This window comes from Anthonomus grandis, chromosome 8 (assembly GCF_022605725.1).
Source record: "Anthonomus grandis grandis chromosome 8, icAntGran1.3, whole genome shotgun sequence".
NCBI classification, from domain to species: Eukaryota; Metazoa; Arthropoda; class Insecta; order Coleoptera; family Curculionidae; genus Anthonomus; species Anthonomus grandis.
The window spans coordinates 20626679-20653451 of NC_065553.1; the positions used below are offsets into that span (position 1 = coordinate 20626679).

At 33.5% G+C, this 26773-nt stretch overlaps 1 protein-coding gene across 2 annotated transcripts in view; it reads right to left on the minus strand.

Moving 5' to 3' along the window:
- LOC126739192 (WW domain-containing adapter protein with coiled-coil homolog) overlaps positions 1 to 23099 on the minus strand; it is a 47395-nt gene extending 24296 nt beyond the window's left edge. The window contains exons 1-8 of one of the 2 annotated variants that reach the window (XM_050444752.1): positions 22908 to 23099; positions 22731 to 22764; positions 15931 to 16147; positions 12121 to 12269; positions 11840 to 12062; positions 5417 to 5573; positions 5232 to 5343; positions 2758 to 3160 (exon numbers count right to left, since the gene is read on the minus strand). In XM_050444752.1, coding sequence (XP_050300709.1) covers positions 2758 to 3160; positions 5232 to 5343; positions 5417 to 5573; positions 11840 to 12062; positions 12121 to 12269; positions 15931 to 16147; positions 22731 to 22764; positions 22908 to 22948 — 1336 coding nt within the window. In that variant the 5' untranslated portion in view covers positions 22949 to 23099. The remainder of the gene's footprint in view (positions 1 to 2757; positions 3161 to 5231; positions 5344 to 5416; positions 5574 to 11839; positions 12063 to 12120; positions 12270 to 15930; positions 16148 to 22730; positions 22765 to 22907) is intronic. The other variant, XM_050444755.1, reaches the window with a different exon arrangement.
- Between the last annotated feature and the right edge of the window lie 3674 nt (positions 23100 to 26773).

Here is a 26773-nt window from a genome sequence, read left to right on the forward strand (position 1 = left end):
ACGATGTACAATGTAAAATATTTTTTGAAACTAGGTCCAAACATCTATTTTCTGGTACGACCTAAAACCGGCATTCCAACTTAGTAACCAAACTTTTTTATCGGATTAAAAAAAATTGTTATACTTAAAGTCTATATAATTTAACAGAAATATATAGACTTTGATTGTACCATAGATCTAAGAAAGTATAACACACACACATATATAGAATACGTGTGTGATAAACTCGCAATGGAAAATGGGCATACAGTGTTGCGTGTACCTCCATATTATTGTGTTTTTAATCCCATTGAACTTATATGGCATCAAATTGAATATTCGAAGAAATAATACTTTCCCAATATTAAATACATATGTAGTTGCATTAGTAAAGAGTGTAGTAAATAATATTTCAACCGATAGTTGAAAAAACTCCATACAACATGTTTTAAAGGTAGAAAATTCTGACGCATCTATAAATACTAATGTTCAGGCCTTAATAATAAGTTTAGACAATAATAGTGACAGTGAAACAGAATTAAATTTAGAGTGAGGTAGAATAAGTTATTAAACAGCGTTTTAATTAGATTTTTATATGAAATAGTTGTATTTTGTATTATATATTATGCTCCTATTTTATTATTAATCTTATTTACTCTTATACAGGTTACAAAATTCGGTGCATAAATTTTAAGAACGCAATATTGGAGTCAAAATAAGATTTTTTTCCCTATAAACTTGTGTTCTAAAATCCTTCCTCACAGCTACAGTCTACGAAAATTGATTATTGTAAAACGTTGCACCTTACACAATGGAGATTAATGGTCTAATTGATTTATACGAAATAATCAAACATGATACATTCAGAGAAAAATGTTTATTATTGGCTAAGCAGAACGTTGTCGCCGTATGCGCCATCATCAGTGCTAACTAAAAGTGAGTTGAATGTGATTTTTTTTACTATAATAATAATGTATAAAAAAATAATTTTGTATAATAAAAATGAAGTTAAAATTAAAGATAGAGGGATAAAATGTACTCACTTGTCAGTTACGCACAGGAGTATGTTATTGTATTATTTTGCCCATGTAGTGGGAAAAACATTGTCACAAATTAAAATAATTTTAAAAACATTTAAGATTACATATAGCACACCACTAAATGCAGAATGTTGGTACCCCTCCATGGGTATGTTTCAATTGTGTCAAAAGGCGGGAAACAAAACTTAGTATAGCAAAACTTACTTGTCGAAAATATAGTGGCGACAAATCGGTCTAGTCACAATTTTCACAAAAGTTGGATGATAACATAAAATCGTGGAACAAACTAGACTTAAACAGTGAATATGTGTGTGTGGGTAAAAAGCTTGAAAATAGGCTGTCATTTATTTTAAGGTGTAAAGGCAAACTTAAATTAGCATCAGTCAGAAAAGATGTTAATTATAAAATTAACACTTACAGACGTAAAGGTAGGTATAATATTTACCTTACCTAACATCAGAAGTTTTAATTCGGATTAAACTCAGATATAAATATAAACACATATTTATACCTGAGTATATTTATCGAAGACCAATTTTAATGGCCGGCAATAGCGTTAACTCGCCCCCCATAGTCAGACATTTTATGTCAGTTGTATAAATAATATAGTTTTTATAGATTTATTTTTATATTGTGTGTATGGCAAAAAACATAGATTAAGTTTGGTGAATGTGGAACATTTTAATATTAATATAAATGCCCTTAAATGACTGTATGAGCAACATATGAAATATCTTGGAATAGGATTAGCTCCTCAGTTGAACTTCTATGCTCATTGTGATTATATATTGAGAAAATTTACGCAAAGTTTGGGTTTGTATCTCGAATCGGCAAAAATTTATCAACGTATACAAAATTATTACTTTATAATAGCTTAGCGGCACCCCTTTTACAATACTGTTCAACTTTATTGTTCAGTATACTTAATTATAAAATAGCCGAACTTCCGATAGTACAAAACAAGTCAATGCGCGCAATCCTAAAATGTAATAGATATCCACATGTGATAACCATGTTAAATGTCTTGCAATTATTCTCTGTAAAGCAAAAAATAATTCTTAATGCTTTCATATTTTTAGTGGCTTTCTCTCGTCGGCGCATCTTAAATTTCGAATTTCCGTTTTATGGAATTCAAATTTGTTGCCGGATTTGACCGAGCCTTCTTTCATATCCGATTGGTTAAACGGGTTGCCAATAACTATGGCTTACTGTTTGCGACTTTGCTTTTTTTTATATCATAAACAAAATGTGTTCTTGAAACTTTTATAAATAATGGACTGTTTAAAAATGCTTATCTTACGAGCACGTGCGTTTTTGTTTATTAAGCATCTTCTTTGTACCAATACTGACGCCGCTGCCTTTTAGAGACGTGATTACATTAAAATAAGCTTTTTTTAATTCATTCGCATTTTACATTTTACACCTGTAACTCACTCCATAATTTTTTTAGTTTTTAATAAATAGTTCTTAGAAAAATGTGGAGTGTTATTGTGTTTTCCTTCTTTTTATGAAGAAGAGGTTTAAAGTGAAGTATAATACATATAATACCACCCCGGTATTATTCACTTACAAATGTCAAAATTAGTTCGAATTATTGCACCTTTAGTAGAGGGCCAAAATTCCTTCGCAAGGCAACAAGGAAACCCGCACTTCTCTATATTTGTGTTCTGCGGGTATATCTTTGAAGTAAACTATACAACTATACAAAATGAACATAAAATAAAAACCACTTACTTACCCTTCGCGGTACCGCATTCCGGTCCTTCAGAGTGCGTAGGGGTGGGCGGGCCGTCGCCGCCCATCGTCGTCTGACTCGTGTCCACCGTGAGCGGTTCCGGTTTGTCCGTCGTCGCCGTCGACAAAGAAACGGACGATGACAACAGTGGACAGGGGGCGCCGCTCGTGGTCGCCGCCGTTTGCGACGTCGACATCGGGGGCGGCGACGTGCCCGAAACGACGGTCGGCGTCGCCCCGGACAGTAACGGGGGCGGCGTCGCTAAGGTGGGCGCCGCGGACGCTGCTGACGTCGACGGCGGTTGGTGCGAGCTGAGTCGCGGCAACGCGTTCGCCAACAGGACCGGCCCCATGACCGGTTGCTCGACCACGATCGGTGCCTGAGTGGAATTCGCACCGTAGGACACCTAAAATTGACGGATGACACATTTTACTTGCTTTATAATACTCATACAGCATTGTTATAGCAAATTAATATTGCCAATAGGACATTAATGAATAAGATAAGTATACCCATATTAATTGTGCTATTTAATAATTACTCTTTAAGGAAGTGAAAAGTAATGTTAATTTTATTTTAAAAAAGCAAAGGCTCTTTAAGAAGGAAATGTAAAGCTAGGTAAAGATTTTGTTATACAGAACATTCCTTTTACATTTATTTTTAAAATTTTTAAAAGGAATTTCACACAACTTAAGAAAAAACAATTATTGTGACTTTTAAAATGTAATGCATTAATTATGTTAAGTCAAAATATCTCGAAAACGGTGGCTTGTAGCGACTTCGACCAAGATACCTTTTTTCCGAAAAAATAATAGATAAATCTACTTTTTTATTAAAAACAAAAATAATTTAAGCAACCATAAAAAAGACATGACACTTTTAAAATATAAAAAACAGTGTATGTAACGCTATCTACAAGTGAAAACCCTCGCAACATTTAATTTGAATTTACCATATCAAAACACCCCCAGGCGCAAATTTTCGTTCAAACACCCTGTATCTTAGAAATTAAGCATTGCGGACATAGGTTTAAAGGGACTTTTTTTATTATTTTTAAGCAAGAAAACTCCCCTTGAATTTTTTCGCAATATTAAAGAAACACCCTGTATATTAAAGAAAATAAACGTAACAGTGCTTTCACAATATACTAAGCGATCTTGCAAATGCCAGAACTATTAACACAAAAGTACAAAATGTTTGACTCTTAACAGGAAATTGTGGATACTGTGGGGAAGACCATGGTACAATGACTTGCCCAAGAAGTATGAAAAAAAAACGCATTAATTACATTCGAGCAAATACTAAATACAACCAAAAGCTTGTAAGTGAAAAATGTCATCAATAAGGCCGATAGTCCCGCTTATCCAACATACAAATGTCACCTTCAAATACTCAGGAATAAAATAAACTATGGCAGTCCATATGGCGAATAATAGAGTTTGTCTAGCTAAGGAAAGGTACACCATCTGTTTCAAAGCTGCGCCAAGTTTTGTCCCCTAATAACGCGCGATTAGCGACAGTAGCGCGCCTTTTTTAATTTAATGGCACAGAACACAAATATAAGAATTAACGCAACGCCACTGTTTATATGCAAATCGGGGCGATCGATACCGTTGCTTTGGCAGCGGCGTAAACAAATTTACTGCGCAACCGAGCCGAAGAACACGTGCTGTACCTTTCCTTAGCTAGACAAAGTCTACCATGCTTGGTTTGTCTAATTTTTCTAATACCACAATCAAATAGGTAGTTTAACTTTTGTTTAAAGATCTTTTTTAGTTTTATTTACATCCTGTGGGTCTTTGGGTACGATTAATAAACTAGTAATTTTATTCACAAGTTCTTGTTCCTCATATAGTTTAAATATTGTTTTAACCACATAAGGTGTTGTATTTACATTTTGGTGGGTTAAAACTTCTAATTTTTTTTTTAATCAGTGCAATGATTTTATCTTTACTCTAAATAAGATTTGTTTTGTTCCTTATAGTTGAATTTTTTAAATAAAAATTCGTTAATTTCGCAGTTCCAATACTTATATTTCTGATGCAGTCACTTCACTACATTTTATGCATATGTTAGCAGCCCATCCATCACATGGAGAGCCTGCTTAAATCATGGTCAAAGAAATATCATTTAGTTGAGTTGGCAACAATGCTCCCTGATTGACCTTCAAAGCCGGAAAAAAACACGTTTGTTTACGATCAGAAAACGTTGCTTCCTGCCTCTGCCTTCACTTCTACCACTGAAGGTTTCAATTTCCAACACTATATTTTAAATTATTTAATTTTAGACAAAAACTCCAGAATATTTCAAAATTATTCCAGATCAACAAAAGGTCAACTGTAATATTGAAATATCTCACTCACCCAACTACTCATGCCGTTTTTATTATGAATTCAACGATGTATAACATGACACTACTCAAAATGACAAATGCGCTTTGTTTTTTTAGAATTTTATGGTTAAAATAACCAACTTACCTCAGAAGTGGGCGTACTATCTCCCGGCGATATATCCATATCCTGGGCGGCGGAGGACGCCACCGATTGCACTGAAATGTCTGGGTTCGACTGCCTTCTCGAACTCGATGCCCTTCAAACACAACAATGTTCAAACCGAAAAACGTAAAACGTTCTTTGATGGTATACGAGGGAGCTGGACTTACCATTCTGAAGTTGACTCCTTGTTGGAACTTTCGGGCGGCACTTCTCGACTAGATCCGGCACTGGGGCCGCTACTATTCCAATTACGTGAGGAGGGCTCCTTACTGCCACCGCTACCGCTGCCATTCGAACCTCTCGAGTTGGAATGTTTCTCGTGTCCTTGATTAATAAGGAAATCGTTTAAATCAAATATTTATTAACACACATTATAAATAGATGCTTTGAAATGCACTATCGTTTATACAAACGGCGGTTCGACAAGTACTATCGTGCCGAAAAAAAACTGGGACAGCAAAATCTCTTAAATCTCTTGGTCTATTAGAATAATAAATATATTTTGATGTTGTCAAAGTTAATTTAATTTTTTGACAGCCGCGTTAACAAAATCGTTCTTTCAAAATGCCTGCATTATCTCCTCAACAAAAAGCGATAATATACACTCATCTGATGGATGGAGTTCCTATAAGAAGAATCGCAGAAGAATTGGCATTAGTAAAAATGCCGTTTCCTTAGCTAAGGCAAAAATTGCAGGATATGGAGCTATTGTAAGAAATCTAGATTCTGGTCGACCAAAAATTTCAAACGACATTCAAGATAGAGAGTTAGTTGGCTTTCTAAGAAACAATCCGTTTGAAATAGCAATAAAGGCGAAAGAAGACACGCATTTTCCTGGTTTTGCTAATACAGCTCGTAGTATGATAAGAAATTTGGAAATTAAAAGTTGCTATGCAACAAATAAAATATTTTTGACTGAAGCAAACAAACAGAGAAGATTAGAATTTGCCCATCAATATGCACACCAAAACAACATATGGGAAACGGTAATATTTTCGGATGAAAAAACCTTTCAGTCCTGCAAAATGGCAAAATCCGCGCTTACAGGCCTTCTAATACCAGACATAATGAAAGATATACACATAAGACTAATCAAAGTGGACGTTTTAGTATAAACGTTTGTGCCTGGATTAGTTTTAGAGTACCAGGAGTTTGTCAAATAGTGCAGGGAAGGCTTAATGCCTTATGATATTGCAATATCCTGAACAATGTTATGATGCCATCGGTTGGTGTAGTCTATGGGCAAGATTTTATCTTTCAACATGATAATGCTCCTATACATACAGCCCTTATAGGTCAAAACTATCTAGACGAAAGACGAATTCAAGTTTTACCGTGGCCCTCGAAAAGCCCTAATATCAACCCAATTGAAAACATTTGTGGTAAAAAGGCAAAATATATGTATAAAGATAACTTTAGGTCTAGAAATCAGAATGAATTACGCTTAAAGGTAGATGACGCATGGGACCAAATAACCGAAGAATATACCAGAAACTTAATTTTAAGTATGCCACGACGTTTGCAAGCTGTAATTGATAACGACGATGCGCTTACTAAGTATTAATAATTTTTTATTCCATATTATCAAAAAAGATATTAGTTAGTTTTGATTTATTTATAAAATCTGTTCCAAATAAATACCGAAAAATAAAAATTTTGATAAAAGTTTAAGACTCCAAAAAATCAAAATGCGTAAATATGAATACCATACCCAAGGAATGCGATTATTTACTATAATAGACTAGGAGACAATTCCCTACCTAAATTTTAATGTCTCAGTTTTTTTTCGGCACGATAGTACTTAGCCTCATCGCCTAGTGGCGCCACTATCGCAAGAGAAATGTACTATCGTGTAGTAAGTACATTCTCGTAGAGGACTACTATCAAAATTTTAGCCAAATTGGAATTGTAGTTTTGTTTTGACCCCTTGCGAAAATGGTGGTGTCCGCAGATTTTAGAAAAATGGAAAAAGAGCAATATCGGTCGGTGATTTGATTCTTGATTTTGGAAGGGAAATCAAAGAGTGCATCAAAGAGATAGCAACCATCAAGAATTGGTTTAACGAGATACACCGTGGTTGCATGTCGGTTTTTGATGAGTCACGACCAAGTGCCCCCAAAACGGCTTTACGGAGGAAAATGTGACAATGTGAAATCCATGATCTCGTATTGGCAGACCACCGATTGAAGGTCGACTGCGAGATAGCTAAGACAGTAGGCATCTCGAAAGACCGCATAGGTCATATCCTATATAAAATTTTGGGCATGAGAAAGCTGTCGGCGCGTTTGCTCACTCTGGACAACAAGCGCAACTGTGAGACCCTTTCAGAGCAGTGTTTGACGCTGTGTAAGCGCAATCCGAAAGAGTTTCTGTGTCGTTTTGTATAGTCGACGAAACATGGATCCACTGATATACCAGAGATCAAAGAACAGTTGAAACAGTGGACTTTACCCGGCGAACATGCTCCGAAGATGCCGAAGACGGTCCCATTGGCTGGAAAGGTGATGGCCACCATTTTTTTGGGATTCGTAAGATGTGATCCTCATCGACTACCTGGAGAAGGGCAGAACAATCTCAGGGCTCTACTATGCCGAATTATTGTGCAAATTCGACGCCGAATTACATATATAACGGCCCCATTTCGGGAAGAAAAAATATGTTCGCGATGACAACTTCTTCTTGTCTCCAAACTTAAATGAAAAAATAACTCGCCGGATAGAAATTCAAATCGAATGAGGCGGTTATCGCCGCCACGTAGGCCTACTTTGCAGACCTGCAGAAAACGTATTTTTCAGACGGATTAACGAAGTTGGAGCATCGCTAGATGAAGTGTATTGAGTTAAAAGGAGACTATGTAGAGAAATAAATTGTCCCTTCTCTCAAATTTTCGTTTTTCTTTTGTAGGTTAAGTACTTATCAGACCACCCTCGTATGTAGAGCAATAAAATCTATAATCAGATTTTGTAAAGGTGAAAAGCAAGCAGCAAGTAAAAAATGTTACAATAAAACATTCATTTTTATTCTTGGCTATACATTCCTTAGCGTAAATACCCACACTTCTTATCTTACAAATTTTTTGCTGTGAGGTTCATAAGTCGCGCAACTATTTTTTAAGTCCATTCTAAAATTAGATTTTGATCAGTTCAGCTATAGTTCTTATCAGTTACAAAATGCCAAGAGTTTATCCATATAAATAAAACAAAACATCTTAGAAAAATTTAGACAAGAAGAAAAAACGAAAAATTGCAAAAGATTTAAAATTGAATAAATCAATAGTATCAAGGGCCATTTCCAATTTTAACATGTGGTAAGAGTGGTAAGAGACGCACAACTACTAGTGCCGTTGGCAGAAAAATTAAAATGCTTTCTGCTAATTTCCCCTTTATGAGTGCATCCTGTATAAAAGAAGACATTTCTGAAGTGTCTATGTCTGTAAGTACCATAAAACGAAGACTAAGAGAAAAGCTGGTTTATATGGGAGGAAGTCCGCTAAAAAGTTCCTTATATCTAGAAAAATAGAGAGAGTAGACTTCGCTTTGCTAGGGCACATGTGATTTAGTCTTTTCAAAAATGGAAAACGGTACTATTTTCCGATAAAAGTCGTTTTAAACTTATTTAAATCTGATGGAATTTCTTGGGTAAGGCAACCGATCAACGAACGTTTCAACCCCAAATATACAAGAGCTACTGTGAAGCATGTAGGAGGTGGAATTATGGTTTGGGGGTGTTTTCAGGGTTTGGCATGGGTCCACTAGTGAAAATAACGGAGATAATGGACCGTTTTGTAATTGTGATATTCTAGAAGATTACATGCTTCCATTTGCCGAGGATAACATGAGTTTAAGAGGGAAATTTCATCATGATAATGACCCGAAACACACCTCCAAATTAATAAAAGATCGGTTTGTTGCAAATAACATCTACGTAATGATGTGGCCAGCACAGAGTCCCGATCTTAACCCCATAGAGAACATGTAGGATGAAAGTGATAAGTGCGTTCATAAGTGCATAAAAACCATCAAACTTAACTGAACTATATGAACAAGTCCAAAACCAGTGGAACTCGTATCTCAAGATTATACCGATAAATTTTGACATTCTATGAAAACTCGATGTCTAAAAGTTGTTAACAATAAAGGATATGCCACCAGATATTAAATAAAATTACCAAATTATAAATATTTTGTATTTTTTTTTAGTTAGTTGCTATATATTTGACCCTACAAATTTGTGATAATTAGCAGAAATATTTTAGGTTTTTATTAAAGAATTAAATTATATGCTTATTACTAGATATAAATTATTACTAGATAATAAAGCCCCAAATAAAAATCCGGTATCTGACCTCCACTGTTCTATAAAAATTTAAAATAACAAAAGTTGCTCTACATATGAGCGCGAGAGTGTAGGTGAATTTAATAAGTTTTCAATTATGAAGCCGATGTTGTTAGATTTAGTTTTAGAAATATAAGTTTTAACAGAGTTATAAATCACCATACTATCGGAACAAGATCGCTTAAAAATGTCAAGTATAATCCAACTGTATTATTTGCATCTACTCAAAGACATATTTCTTTTATATTACCTAAAGTAGTAAATATACTTCCAAATGAAATAAAAAAATGCACAAAAAAAATAGATCTTCGGTTAATTAATAATTTCGAATATATTTGCAACAAAATAACATATTTTAATAGTAGATCAATGTAAAATTAATAGGTAATCATTGCAATTTTTGTCATCTCAATCAATCATTGCATATTTTTTGTCAAGTCAATCTTTGCATATTTTGTCACTGAAACTAACATTTTCTAAAAAATAAGCAAATGCAATAATTTCTAGGCCAGAATTTTTAATTCAAGGTGCACATACAGACTTTGGTCCATTGTGCTCCAGAACTGTACTCTAAGTTGTTAATTGATTTATACTTTTTGGGAAGTAAATATTTTTTTGATTTTGATTGATATTTAAAACAATGGTTGCAAACTGATCCCTGAATGAACTACTGTACCACTCATAACTTCACTAGTTAGGGTATTTATGATGCATATAAAGATAAGACTGCTTAATTATTTAAAAAAGAACGCCCTCCGCCATGGTAAATATTTCCGCCCTCTTTTTGTACAGTGCGTTATTTAAAATCTAAACACAAAACTTCGAAAGACCATGCTCTTTACGTGAACCCAAGTAACTCCTTTGTGATGTTCTTTTATAGGCCTATTGATTTAAACTCTGATTAAAAGAGTTGTTGAAAAGATTGGTGATGAGTTTTGAGTCTCATTGTCTAAGATTTATTCTTGGCATTTGCCCTAGACAAGCAGTGGGTATAATAAAATAATAAAGTTAAAGTTTCCTCAATATTTGTTTCCAAAAATCAGATTCCGGAAGGATTTTAATACACTTAATGTGCGATTCAGTGGGATATCAATCCGCAAAATTTGAAAGATCTTTTACCTATGACCTGGCTAGTCTTTAATAGTCTACCCTAAGCCCTTCCAGTCTGCTCTATAGAGTTGGATTGGTCGAGGTGGTCCTATAAATTGGCCTCCTTGATCTCCAGATCCAACTTCAGTAGATTACTATTTATGGGGTCATTTAAACGAATTGGTAATTGCTGTAGAAATTAATACCCGTGAAGAATTAATTCAGAGGATTAATTGAGCGGTTAATGAGTAAGGTGAAATCCATTTTCGTTTTTAAGGGCTACTGGCGCAATAAGGAGTAGGGTAAGATTATGTCTAAACAAAATGGCAACCACTTCGAACATTTGCTTTTGTTTGTTTGTTTTGTTTCTTTAGTTTTTTTTCTTATCTAATAAGTTAATTGTTTTAATTTTTCTTTATTATTTACACATTATTTACAATTTTGAAATAAAATTTTAAACAAAGAAACTGTTTTTGATCTTTAAATTAAATATTTGAAATAGTCTTATGTCATGTTTATACCTGATGATTTGTAACATACCTTTTAATTTTATTAAATGTGATCAAAAATTACTTTGAGTGTAGGTAGCAAAACCAAGAAATAAGACAAGAGCACTTTCATTAGAAAGCAACATTATTAGAAAGTAACTAGAAAAAAAGTATTGACATTTTTAACCTTGCTGACCACTAATTTTAATTGACCCTGTATACATTTTAGCATAAAATGTTATGAAATCAGTTAGAATAAATAACAGTAGTATACTAAAAAATTTCGAAAAATAACGACCAGGCATTCGAAAATATTACCAAAAAACCATCTTTAATAGGAATTATAAAACCCCCTGTAACATGAAAACGATTCACTTTTCAAGATTCCTGTATATGAAATTTTTGTCTTATTTTTAGACAAAGATTCGGCTGGTAAAATATTGCGATATAATTTCGGGACACCCTGTATATATGTTATTGCTATGACAGGTTAAGTTCTATAGAGTAATATTAGAAAATCCATGCATAAAATATTGTATCAAAATTAACATCATCTGTAAGGCAAAGGCCACCATTAAATTGAAAAGCAGTTTTAAGAAGTTATCAGGCACTTTAAAGTGTAGCCCACCTTGTTCTTCTTTTACAATAAGTGTGCATAGTCATGATCATTAAACTTACGGGTGCTGCTTGATCGACTTGAGCTCTCCCTATATCTGTCGTCGCCTCTATCTCTGTCCCTACCGCCCCTAAACCTATCCCGTTCCCTCTCTCTGTCTATCCATTCTCTCGGTTTCTCCCATTGTGATACTTCCGTCTTACAGTTGTAGTAATACTTTTTCCCGGACGAACTCACGTGTTCCGACCAATCGCCTACTTTCGCTACTCTATCTCTATCATCTCTCTAAAAATAAGCAATTAATATAGGATAAATTTAGGTCTATTGTCAAACAGTTTAATACCTTGTCTACACAATTGTTATGCATTGGTTTCCTATCCCTTTGTTGACTGCCCTTTAAGGGGTGTAAAATGCTCTTGTCATCGTTCCTATCACTATTGGTTCTGTGATCTGAATCCCGGCTTCGCTTGTCTTTTGGCGATCTTGCCAATTCTAGAATAAAAAGATCTGAGGGTCAGTATATAATCAAATGAACCAAAATTAGAATATGAATATTATATACGAATTATTCTGCTTTGAATATGAAGAAAGAACAGGCTGATTTTCTTGTATTTAATACTTACAAGATATGCCTTTATTTATGCTTCTGAAAGGGATTTAGTTTTACCAGATTAAGCTTTTGTAATATGCCCCGAGGCTATTAAAAAATTAAATTAAATTCATTTATTGGTGCAAAAAAGTATAAAACTCTTACACAAGTCAATTAAAATTTGTAAACTAAAAGAAATTAAAATTAGCACTAAAGAATTTCTCAAATGAATAAGATGATGTGAATTAATGATACCAAATTACACCTCTGATTGTATTGTACTTACAGGAATATCCAGAGAACATAAACTTAGTTAAAAAAAGTTTAGTTAGGAAGTCATTAAAAGGATTAACTACATAGTAGGACATAGGACATCTCACTGCGTGTATGGTGATAAACGTATAAAAAAAACATTTTTTTCATTTCAAGATGAAAATAAGCAAACTTTTGTTGCAATATCATACGATTGATACTATCTTGACGAAAGGCTTAGATAGGGTTTTCAAAGAGGAAACCCAAAAGATAAAATAAAGACCAATGAAAAGTCTGGGATCTATGAGATTAATTGAAACGATTGTGATAAAAAGTACATAGGATAAACCATAAAATTAATTAATGTCATATTTAAAGAACATGTAGCTCATGTGAAATATGGAAGAGTTGAAAAGTCAAGGGTGGCTGAACATGTTTTAAATACTGGTCGCTTTGTAGGGATAGACAACTTAAAAAATTACTTAAACTAGTTAATAACAATAGAAAATTAGATGCATACGAAAATTTACCAATATTCAAAAATCAAAAAAACATTCTTAATAGGGATAAAGGTCCAATTCCTTATAGTCAATTATATAGTTTAGTTAATGTTTATTAATGTTTGGCCATGGTTAATTAGTATATAAGGAGATTTGTAAGTAGTCTTAGTTTAGTTTTAATCTTCTCTCAAAGAGCATCATTGTTAGTGAAACACGTGTCGAGAGAAAAAATAAAGAGTTTCGGTTAATGGTAAAACTGTCTCGGAATTTGAGGATCACACCAAAGGTTCCAAGCCTAGGACTACTAGCTAAGGTAGAAACTCTAACTATCTAAAGCAACTTATCCTCTGTAACCCACATACTCAATCACTCTATTAAAATAATGCTGTAGTGCAAATATTTGGGGTCGAATAACCCAATTTAATAGACTTATGTTGTTATATAGTGGAAATATTCAAAATAGGGCCTCTTGGGTATACAGAGAGATATGGAACTAAATAAGTTACGGATAAGGAAAATGCATTTGAATAATTTAGAAGATAACTACACCCCTCAAAGCAACACCATTTTGATCAAACCCATAGTATGTAAGCTTATGGTGTAGAATAAGGAAAAACATAAATAAATATATCAACTTGTATCGGATCAGATTTAGATAGGTTTTGCACAAAAACTATTGCTTTTAGAGACTTAAATATGGTATGTCTTTTATATAATTTACATTGGATCTTCTTGGATCATTTCACATTATTAATTTTTGCATACTGTTTCATATCATCTGCATACAACAGAGAATTAGTCGTTACTTCAATTAGATCATTGATGAACAAAAACAAACAACATTAGGGGCCCTAAATTTGAGCCCTGTGGCACACCAGATGAGGCAATAAAAGAACCTGACATCTATTTTCTAAACATGAGCGCAAAAGTCCAATTACCAAATGATTGCTAAACCCATATTGATATTTAAGTTTTTAAAAAAGTATAGGGTGAGATACTTTGTCACAGGCCTTAGGAAAATCAGTATAAACTACATCCACTTGTGATTTTTTATCAAGACTTTTAGCAATAAATTGAGTTATGTTATACAAAGCGGATGCAGTTTCTTAAAAAAACCATGTTGGTAATTACTGACTTTAATTTTAATAAAGCTATAAATATTCTTACATATTATTGATTCAAGTATCTTTGCTGGACATGAGACAATAGCAATGGGTCTATAATTTTGGATATCTGCTGAATCACCTTATTTAAACACACGGTTTATTTTTACTTGTTTCCATAAATTTGGAAATGTGTTTGTTCTTATTGGAAAATTAAATAACATTTTTAATGGTGCAGCAAAAAATCCAATCATTCCTTTGACTATGTAAGGTCGCTATTGCGCAATGCTTTTGCTTATAAGAAGCAAATGCATTTGAGATGTATTGTATTGAACTTTTTGTTATTGGGGATTGTGAAAATGGCGATGGAAAGGCGAGGGTATTTAGATATTCTCTAGCAGAAAATGCAAAATATTTCTCCTCTTTACTAACTAGAGAACCCTGAAATGACATTCTTCGCCATACAGCACAACACCTTCAATATGATGGATGATGACTGTCTTATCAAAGTTCTGATTTCTGCGGGAATAAAGGGCAAAGAAATTAATTGGATTAAGTCATTTCTGAGCCACAGACCTCAGTCAATTGAGATTAAGAGATTAAGATTATTTGTGACAAGAATGGTATTGTTAATTATACATTCCAAACGCATTTTGTAGACGTAGACCGGTGCTCCACAGGGCTCACTTTTATCCCCACTTTTCTTTATTGTGTTTTGCATCAGCTTAAATGATGACACTGGCGGATCATATACCGTACTAGCCCAGTTTGCCGATGATAAATCATGTCTAAGAACTGTCAAATAACGTCGGCAAACTTCGCTATTTACAATATTGTCAGTCAGGAATCAAAAATTTAGTTTTATGCATATGTACATTGAGGTATACCCTCCTATAGCATAATGTTTTGGGGATCTCATGCAGAGTCAATAAAAAGAACATTTGTTATTCAAAAAAGAATTGTACGAAAAATGTGTGGATCCGCTTTTCGAGAGCATTGTACTCCTTTGTAAGCTTTTTTAAGCTTAATCTGTTTGGTTTTAACTATCCATATTGCTAGCAAGTATTTTTTTAATACATACCTAGTTTGATAGGTGGTGTGTCTTTTATTTTTTATTTTACTTAGCTCTAACTATTTTAATTTTAAACTTTTTAACTTAATCTTAATTCTAGTACTATTCTTAAATTGACGACCTTATATTACTTTATAATCAAAATCAAAAGAACAATAAATGAATTTGAATCTTCACCACTATTAAGTTGATTTAATATTTCATTTTATGTTCAAACCATTGCTACTGCCAGAATGATCTGAAATCCCTACTGATATTTTGTTGAATGTTACTTAGATATTGATTGTAAGTCACATCAGTACCTCTTTTAATTTTAGCCCTTAGATTCATAAATTGTCGCTGAATTTCGGGGTCATTTGTTTTTCTACATTTAACTCTTAATTTATTAAGATCGGTTACACCATACCCGATTATTTATTTTATTACTTTTGGCAAACAAATTTGAAACATTTTATTTATTTTGTCATATTAATGTCTAACCAGCCAATTGACATCCGTATAGGATTCCAGGTCAACCCCACATCTTCATTTTGAAAGAGCTGATTCATAAATATAGATTGATTTAAATTAATATTAATAATTACAAATATATAACCAAACAGGCAAATTTAAAAATATTGGCGAAAGGCTTAATTACCAGAGTACTTGTCGCGTGACATTTTATAGTCTCTGTTCTCTCTCTCCTTCTCTCGGATCTTCTGTAAATAGCTCTTCGATTGGTAGGAGCGGCCGTCCCTAGGCGACTGGGACTCCGGACTGTCCGAACGATAGTTGCCATTTGGAGAGTCCCGGAATTTGTCGTACCGCTCGCTGTTTGGACCACCATAACCTTTTGACGAACTATACTTGGAACTCTGCAAGTAACAAAAAAATAAATAAATAAGTTAAAACTTTCACTAAAAGAATTCATGTGGGGACACTAGCATAATACCATTCAGGTCTTTTCTTTAGATAGTTAAAGATCTTTATTGCTACCCACTAAACATAAACAATATCCGCCTACGTTAAACAATTATTAGGTAAACGCTTAGGGATGGATATTCTTATTAGAATTTTAATTGACAAATTTTCCTAGCTTTTAATCTTTCTTTAATATAATACCACATTTAAACTGTTTTTCACAATTTCTCTTGAAAAAATGGTGACAATTTGTTGGCCTAGTTTAAAACCTTTATGACTTCATATCAAATAGAAAGAAACTGATAAAAACTATAGTCCTTTATTTCAAGTTGTTCAAGATGCAGAGATTGGAATTTCGAATCCAAATTCATTTATTGATGCAAACTTGCCAATAGCCAAACACACGTCAAAGGTAAAAGATGAACAATAGTTCTACTAAAAGACATTTAAATGCTAGTTAGATATAGATAAAAAAAATATACAAAAATAAATAAAAACACACAGATCAAAATTGAGATTTCAGATATTCTTCACTACTATAAAATACATTTCTTACTAAAATTTCCTTCACTTTACTTTTAAATTGAGTTGTGGGAAGATCTTTTATGTTACATGGCAATTTGTTGTAAAATTTAATTGCCCAATACCCTGGTCCAGTCTGACACCTCCTTAGCCTCCAATAGGCCGGAACAAGATCACACCGTGTTATGTCACCACTTAATGGGAAAGTCTCTTAATGGTTTGAGGAAAATATAAAACACAGATTTACTGGAAAAATTAACTGATTTGTAAAAACAATTATTGAATATAGTTTAAATGTGTATTATTATCAATGAAATATAAAAGAAAGAGAGTTCCAAACCATATATTTGTTAAAACCAAGGATTTGGAAAAACCCAATCTGAAAGTTAGAATATTCATGTATATGTGTAGTGAAAATTATCAATAAATTATTGAAAAAGGGAAGAACACTAAGGAAAAGATGAGAACATAGATTAACTCCATAATTAGTTAAAAAATCTTTATTGAAGCACTACATATATAGTGTCTTAGGTAAGATAATTTTAACATAATTCCAAATAACCAGAAATAATCTTTTTTTTTATAGTATTAGAGTTGAAAGCAAAACTGAATAATGGAATAGGCACGTACCGTTTAGGTGTGACATGAAATAGAAACTGAACACAAAATTAAATTTCACCTTCTAAAACATCATTGGTATCACAAACATCAGATGTAAATGAACAATGGTCAAATTTTCTGACTCAATTTCTGCTTATTTTCAACCAATGTTTTCCCATAAAATTTTGCCATATCAAAAAATAGACAATAAGCTGTATTACAAATATGCTCTGCAATTGCAAGAGAAAAAAAACTGGTTAGACGTCCTTTTAGTGTTCAAATGCCTCAGTAACAATTTTAATGATTTGTACAAGACTGATCAATTATTGATTAAGGCGAGCTTAGAAAGTTGTAAACTGGACCTTAAAAATAGTTATAATACAAATAAATGTATGTGGTCAATTTATAATGAAATCACAGGCACATGTTACATTAACTGTATGACAGACTAATGTGAGAAGGACCTGACCAGCTGGCAAATCAATATAATAAACACTTATTGTATTCAATACCAAAGTCATGGATATTCCTAACATCACTACTAAAATGAATATTAGAGAAATCCCTAGAACTATGCTATTAACTCCAGTAACACCAAATAAAATTAACAAATTAGTTATAAAAACCAGCAACAAGCATAGTTTTGGTGATAATAAAATTATAGCAAGTCTTGTTCATTAGGCTGGCATGGCTTTAATTGATGTCAGTTGTTATTCAATAAATAATTCATTAAGGGAAGGAGTGTTCCCAAAACAAATTAAGTTATAAGCCATTAAACCTTTATATAAAAATTACAGAGATATTAATTCCTTTGATGGTCACAGAACTATAAATTTGCTTCCTAGCTTTTCCAAAATATTTCAAATTGTAATGAGTTATTGAATTTATGAATGATTATAACCTCTCTCTCTCAGGCTATTTTGGAATCCTTGAAAAATGGCAACTTTGCACTAGGCATAATCCTGGATCTATCATTTGACTGCTTAGACAGATGACTCAGATATAAGGAGGGTGTTTGTTATAAATCATAGATATTAATCAGAAAGTACATTAAGCCTCAAGGCAGTATTCTGGGACCAATTTTGTTTATAATATTTTTAAATGATGCAGATTTTCTCCCCATTTTTGCATCACAGATAATGTGGATGATACAAATTTACTATAAATGAATTTATGGAGTGTTCAGAGTATATTTCATATCTTTGTAATAAACTTAACCAAATCTGTTACTGTTGGTGTACAGTATCAAAATATCTGGATGTAACAGCTTTGAGAACCCTGTACTTTGCAAACTTTGAAGCAACAGTTAAGTATGGCATAATTTATTGGTAAGGTACAAAATATTTTTGTAATACAGAAACATATTCTAAAAACAGTTTACAAAATGTTCATATTCAATTGTAGATGTGTTTTTAGGACAAAGGGAATATTAACTACCTATGCTCTATACAGGGTGTTTCAGAACTATGGGACCAAACTTCTGGGGGTCCTACTCACATGGAGGGTATATTTTATCAATTTTGAAGCAAATATACTTCAAAAACCTGCGCTGCATGTATTCTAGTCTGTCTATAGGGATATTAGAGTTGGGGAACCACATCATTGCTGCATAAAGTAATTTAGACTTAATTAGGCCATTATACAAATAACCGAGACTGTCCAACCTTTGAAGTTCTCTTGATCTGATTATGAAACCAAGAGTTTTGAAGGAAGATTTAACAGCTTCATTAATGTGTTTGTTGAATGTCAGTGTGTCATCAACTATGATCCCTCATAGAGTTGAAATTTTCTAGGGGAGTATTACCTAGTATATAACTGCTTAATTTCATTCAGAATATCACTTGCGCACTTTTTAATATTTAGAGGTTATTATTGTACACCAGTGTGCTAAAGCATCAATGTCTCTTTGCAATAGAACACAATTCTTTTTAGCTTCTATTATGCAAAATATTTTTAAGTCATCTGCAAATAAAAGACCATCAGACTTAATGGTACCAGTGATATAATTCACAAATGAAGAAAAAATTAATGGGGCAAGATTGCTTCCTTGAGGGGCACTACTAAGTGTGGGATAACAATTTGACTTAAAGCCACTGAATTCAACAAACTGTCAAAGTCAAAAATAGCTTTATTGTTACGAAACATCATCTGTTGTTAACAAAGCATTATATAAAACCTTAAAGATAGTTGAAAACATAATCTTTTACAAAAATATAAAAATTTTAACAATTCTTACATACATAAAATATAGAACACACCCAAAGAAAAGGTAGTAAGAAGTCACATTACGCCGCGCAAAACTCTTCACTGTCAAAAAATTGCATTAAAAAACTCATCTAGAGAATAAAATGCTTTAGCAAGCAAGTTTGTCTATATTTTTCCTAAAACGTTTTTCACAATTTATTAGCCTTATATAAAGGGGTAGGTGGTTAAAAAGCCTTCTGCCAAAGCAGCAGCGACATTTTTTGTGGATAAGACAGTTTCTAAAATAAAAAGGCATGGCAATGTCAGGAAAGAGTGTTTTAAAAATAATGGCCTACAGGGGTAATTAAAAGTTAATCTATTAGATTCACACCATGACTTTACAAGAATTAAATCTTCATCAACGATATTCTTTAACCTCTTGGTGTCAGTGACATGCCAAAGTAATGTTGTATCATCCGCAAAGATAGTAAATTTGCCCCTAATTGGAATTTGAGAGATATCATTGACATATAGCAGGAACAATATTGGTCCAAGAACAGAACCCTGGGGTACACCCGAATCCATATCCAGATGGGATGACATATCATTGTCAAAGAATACCCTTTGTGTTCTTCCAGATAGGTAAGAATGAAACCAGTCGAGAGCAACTCCTCTGAATCCATAGGTTTCTAGCTTCTGCAGCAGTATTCTGTGACTTACACAGTCAAACGCCTTAGATAAGTCACAGAACACCGCCGCCGCACTCTTTCCAGTGTTCAACCACATGTACAGACTCTCCAAAAAATTGAAAATAGCATCAGATGTACCCAGTTTCGTCCGGAATCCAAATTGCTGATGGTTAAGAAAATTATGCCGTTTCAAAAATTCCATCAACCTAGTTTTTACCAATCTCTCTACAAACTAGCTATTAGGACCTTTAGTGACAGCCCATCCCATCCAGAGGAGTTCTTATTTTTCATTGAGGATAGAGCTTCCATTATTTCACTAGAATCTGTTGGTCTAAAGAAAAATGTTTCAGGCACCTTAATGTTGTGTAAGTATGAGCGCGGATCTCTAACAGACTGAGGCAATAATATTGATAGACCCAAAGCAACACCCTGGAATAAATGATTGAGTGTTTCGGCCGACACCATGCTATTAGAAACAGAAGGGTTCCCACGTTCACCTCGTAAGTCATTAACAATTTTCCAAGACTCTCTAGACTTATTTCTTAATTGGTTTATTTTACTTGAGTAGTATAAGTTTTTTGCCAATTTCACTGTATCTCGGTAAATTTTGCGATATGTATTGAAGTAGGATATGAATCTGGAGTTGTCTAGGGCAAACTTTCTTATGGAGTGCAAACACCGAAGATTTCTACCAGAAATTAAGAGACCCCTGCTATACCAGGGTCTTCTCCTTTTTTTCCTAATTGTCATCATGGGGAAAGTTGACTCAAAAACATCCACTAAAGTTGAATGGAAACTCTCAAAAGGATCACCATTGTCAAGTATGATACCATTCCAGTCTAACTGGGAACAGTCTTTCAGATAGGAGACAGACTTTTACAAGGTCATGATGGAAAACTATCCAAGGCCCTTGAAAAATCTGAATACACAACATCCGATTGTCTCCTATATCCCACAGCTTTATATGCTTTCTGTAGAAAACACATGGGATTCATGAAGGTCAACCTTGTACTGAAAAAACCATTTTTTAGCTGATGAAATAAGCTGTGAGAATGACCTAAGCAGAAATTTGGGAAATATTTTTCCTTTGATTAATGTATTTCCAAAATTAAATAGTAAGAGAATACAATTATATAAAAAGCTAGACAATGATCTTAAAAGTACTACCATTGCAAAACATTACAGACAAAAATTAAAAAAGTATCTGACTGACTTAGAGCCTTATGGCATGGAAGATGATGTGAATTGAGGAAACTTTGATTGAGGTTTGTCGGGAACCTTTTCAGTTTATATTTTTTTATATATGAAATATAATTTTGAAATAAACTAATAAATAAAAACTTTTATTGGATGCTAATAAGTTCTTAGTGCAATACCTTCAATTTTAAAATATTGTATGAGGCGACTAAGTTAACTTTCTCATGTTGAAAAGCCTTAAATTTACTACTTACAGATTCCTTTGAAATTACATTATACACTAGAATTGGGCGTTTCTATCAAACACTTAAATTCTTCAGCATTGATGTTGATCCCGCTGTTCAATTTATTCACTTCTATTTCACATGAAACAAACAATTTGGTTTCAAAAACTTGAGCTTTTTTAGACTCAATATGGCTTAAAACTAACAATTGACTGAACATTTATCCATTAACCGCTAAGACACTTAATGCGAAACCCTCTTAATGGTTTCAACAATGTGAAACATAGATTTAATTACAAAATAAACTAATTTCTTTAGGAGATTGATGTATGTAGTTCATTTAGTATTATTGGCAACTATACTTAAATGTGTGTACTATTAGGTACCAATAAAAAACTTATTTTTAATGAAACTTAGTTTCAGGTTATTGATGTATGTAATAATCAATGTCTTTGGAGCATACATTGGGACTAGCAGAGTGACATTGGACAAAAAAACTGAAGGGCAAGAATATCTGTGTGTATAGGAAAAAGTGACAGTATATTATGGTAAAAAGAAGAGTGAAGACAATTTGTGTAATTAACTCTTTTATAAAAAGAATGAAAATCAATAAAAAACATCTGTCAGCTGAAGTGTCAACAGGGTCTTTTAAATAACATTCTGTCCCCGTGTATAGCATAATTATTTTAATTTTTGTCTTTTATGGGTTCTACTTGGTAAGGAAAGAGAACTGAAAAAAAATATTATAGGAGAAATATTTAATGTAGGTTAACTCCTACATTAGTCAGCCATGTTTATTTTCTATTTCATTGTGAAGAAAAAATCAGTATTTTACATCTTTGGGCCAAAATGAGAGGGTTTACTGAAAAACCAGGATAATTTAGGGCCTTTATTGCTCATTAATTGAGCCTCTGCTCCCCACACAGATTAGAAACTCTTACTGATCAAATTATTGTTTTTTTTTAATGTTTTCCCCCTGGGACCCCCAATATAACGGTATTTTAAGCTGTTTTCTCAAAAAATTTCAAATTTTACGGTCAAACCTTCAATTAAACCTGAGAAACTTTTGTTCAAAGGGCCGTAGCCTCTTGTCTTCAAAGGTTATTTCTTGTAATATTTACCTGATAGGGATGGGTCTGGTGCTTCTCGAAGTACCTAAACAGAAAGAAAATGAGAAAATTTACAATTAACAGTAACTAAACGGCAATTTAATGTGACCATTTATGAATAGTCTGGCCTCAGAAAAAAAAATGTTGTGTCAATAAAATTGTGTGTATGAACAGAATAGAAATGCGTACCCATCGCTCATCCGTTGCGTTTTCCTTGCATGCATTACCATCAATGCAAGAATCTATAAAATGCTTGTGGCTTTTAGAAGAAGCCCCGGCGCAATTCGATGACATAAAATCAAGCGAAAAAGTTTGAAAAACCGCTTAGAAACAGACTTTCCTATTCAGACGCCATGTCACATAAGGGAACAATTTTCAGCTGAAGGTAAATGCTCCTAAAAGTTATTCGCCGCTCTCATTGGTCCGCAACGATTGACGTTTGACGTACACGTTTGCCAACGTCTTACGTTAAAATTCCCTGTTAGCCAGTGGCGTATCTAAAAAATGTTCAGTTTAAAAAAATAAAGATTTAATCTGTTTTCTGTTTCTGTTTATAATAATAATAATATATTTATTACCTACCAAATCTTACTTAAAAGACAAAGCAAGTTCACCAATGGCAAACTATCTTGAAAAAAGAACGAAATATACAGGGTGAGCTTTTTAAAGTGTTACAATGCGATATGTCAAAAACGGCTGCAAATTTTTTTTTTACATTTTGGTGACATTTCAAATATACCGGGGGGCACTTTTTGTGATATTTTTGACATTTGTCCCTTCACCCCCCTAAGAGGGAGGGAGGGTCACTTCCTTATTTTAAATGGAATGACGTATTTTTTATTCTTAAATACGAATCCACATAAAATATGAAGTCTGTTTACAAAAAATTTTTAAAATTGCTCTGCTGGTTACGGGATTATGATCAAAAATGTTTTGATTAAATTTAAAAATAATTCGAATATTTTACCATAATAACAGCCGGTTGCCATGGAAATCCTACTGTTTATTTTACTAGTATGGATGGAAATGAAAATCCTAGTAACAGTAGGATTTCCATGGCAACATAACAAGCAGTGTCACATAAAAATTTTGACGTGTTATTAACAAGTAAATTGTGTTTAAAAAGAAAAAAATGGAAGCGAATTTCAGTGTAGAAGTAGATATGTTGTTAATTTTGGGGGAGTGCAGAAAAATTATAGGGAGGCTGCAGTAGTGTGGGCCGAGAGGTTTCCGGATATTCCAAAATCTCATATGGCCTTTAAGAGACTGGAGACCAGAAGTCGTATGACTGGTAGTCTAAAAAGTAAACGACGAAATCGGATTAAAATGCAAACAGATGAAAATAAGACAGTTGCTGTATTAGGAGCAGTAGCTATTGATCCTCAAATCAGTACCAGGCGGCTTGCTTTAGATGCTGGAATTAGTCAATCATCAATTATAACAATTCTGCACGGGTACAAGTTTCATCCTTACCACATTACACTTCATCAAGAGCTTTACGGACATGATTTTGAGAATCGCATTAATTTTTGCACTTGGATTTCAACAAAAATGCGTGAAAATAACCATTTTGTGAGAAACGTTATTTTTTCTGATGAGGCTTCTTTTAATAATTGCGGGCAGGTAAGATTTAACTTATTTAAATTAGAACATATTCAAGTTTTGGTTGTTTGTTCTTCTAAAAGGTAAACAGGCACAACATGCATTACTGGGCAGCAAATAATCCTCACTGGATGAGAACTGTACCAAATCAACATCCCTGGTCTGTGAACGTATGGTGTGGTATTTTCGAGGATAGAGTTATTGGTCCGCATTTTTTCCAAGGTCATTTAAATGGACAGGTCTACACAGATTTTTTAAGAAATCAGTTACCTCGTCTACTAAACCAACATTTAAACCCTAACGTATGGTTTCAGCAGGACGGAGCTCCACCCCATTATGCCATACAGGCCCGTACTTATTTAAATGAGATTTTTGAAAACAGGTGGATTGGTCGAGGTGGTCCTGTCAACTGGCCTGCTCGTTCGACAGATTTGACCCCCCTTGACTTTTTTTTATGGGGATTTATAAAAGACAAAGTAATGGCTAGTGCACCTACAACTCCAGAGGACATGAAGAACAGGATTCGTTTTGCTTGTTCATTAGTGACACCAGCAATGTTACAGCGGGTACGAAACTCATGTCAAGAAAGGATAAGAAAGTGTTTGGGAGTCGAAGGCGGTCACTTCGAACAGCTCCTTCGGCATAATACATAGACGATAAATAGTTAAAAATAGGAAATAATTTGTTTTTATTGTAGTAGAATATTCGAATTATTTTTAAATTTAATCAAAACATTTTTGATCATAATTCCGTAACCAGCAGAGCAATTTTAAAAATTTTTTGTAAACAGACTTCATATTTTATGTAGATTCGTATTTAAGAATAAAAAATACGTCATTCCATTTAAAATAAGGAAGTGACCCTCCCTCCCTCTTAGGGGGGTGAAGGGACAAATGTTAAAAATATCACAAAAAGTGCCCCCCGGTATACTTGAAATGTCACCAAAATGTCAAAAAAAAATTTGCAGCCGTTTTTGACATATCGCATTGTAACACTTTAAAAAACTCACCCTGTATAAAAAATAACATAAGAGATGCAAACGCCAATAGTTTTCCAAATTAAACAAAACAGAAGACACTTCTCAGATAATTAAAGCATTTTGCAAATAATTAGCACCATGATATACATCTTAGTAGATTGGAAATATTAATAGTTACAATGCCTTTAATAAGTTTTTTGGTACCATTGGAAACACCTTAGCAAATAACTTACATACAAATAATTTAGACAATTTTTCGGAAACAAAATTACCTTATTCAATATTCTTATATCTTGTCCATACAAGTGAAATTGAGTCGTGTATCCAAAAATTAAAGAACAATAAATTGCCTGGAAAGGGTAATATTAAAAGCGAATTGATAAAGGAAATTTCACATTTTCCATTGTTAAGCGTTTAAGATTTATATTTGATAAAATTTTGGTAACATGAGATATTCCTTCTAGGCTTAACATTTCTGTGGTAAAACTCCATGCTGCTTTATCAGATCATGAAGCCGTTATGTGTAGGGTTAAAAATACCATGATAAATATTGATAAGAAAAATTATGAGCACTCCTACAATTAAGGCACCTCTGTTGACTGGAAAAACCCAGGTGTATTGCCTGACTCAGTCTCTAATTTGCAAGCAAGAGTGTTCAACTATTTAATATTGCTTCCCATTGTAAAGTTTAGGTCGAAAAAGTCTTGGCTAACAATGGGGCTTAAAATCTCTTCAAAAAATCTGCGTTCCATCCATACCATTAGAAAGCATACTGACTGTTTAGTATTTTACTCGTACTTCAATTCGTATCGTTCATTGTATCGGCGTCTTATCAGGCTAGCTAAAAAATCCCACTATTCTAAATGATTGAATGCGAGTTCAAACAAGCCGAAGGAGTCCTGGAGAATAGCGAATGATATTCGCAGTAAAAACAACTACAAGCCTGCTGCAGATCCAAACATTAATATTGACGAACTCAATACTTTCTTCTGTACGGCAGCCTAAAATCTTCAACAAAATCTTACTCCGTTAACTGAACCACTTAGCTATCTAAATACAATAGTTCAAAATTCGTTCTTCTTTTTACCTATACTGATTTTGAAGAAGTGATAAAAGCTTTAAACTTGATAAAAAACAAAAATTAATCAGGTGAGGATGGGATCACGTTCAAGATTTTTCTTAACTTGCCGGATATTGCTCTAATGTCTCTTGCTGAATCGCTCAATGTGTCATGGACCATGGGCACTTTTCCGGGTTGTTTAAAGTCCGCCAAAGTAATTCCTATTCATAAGGATGGCAATCTGGATGATCCGTCTAACTTTCGGCCTATTTCTCTTCTTTCCACACTATCAAAGTTAATTGAAAAACTGGTAAAATTTCGCATGACGTCTTACCTCAAATCAAAAAACCTCCTTAGTAACTTTCAGTATGGCTTTCAATAGGACCGCAATACGGATGATGCTATTTACAATTT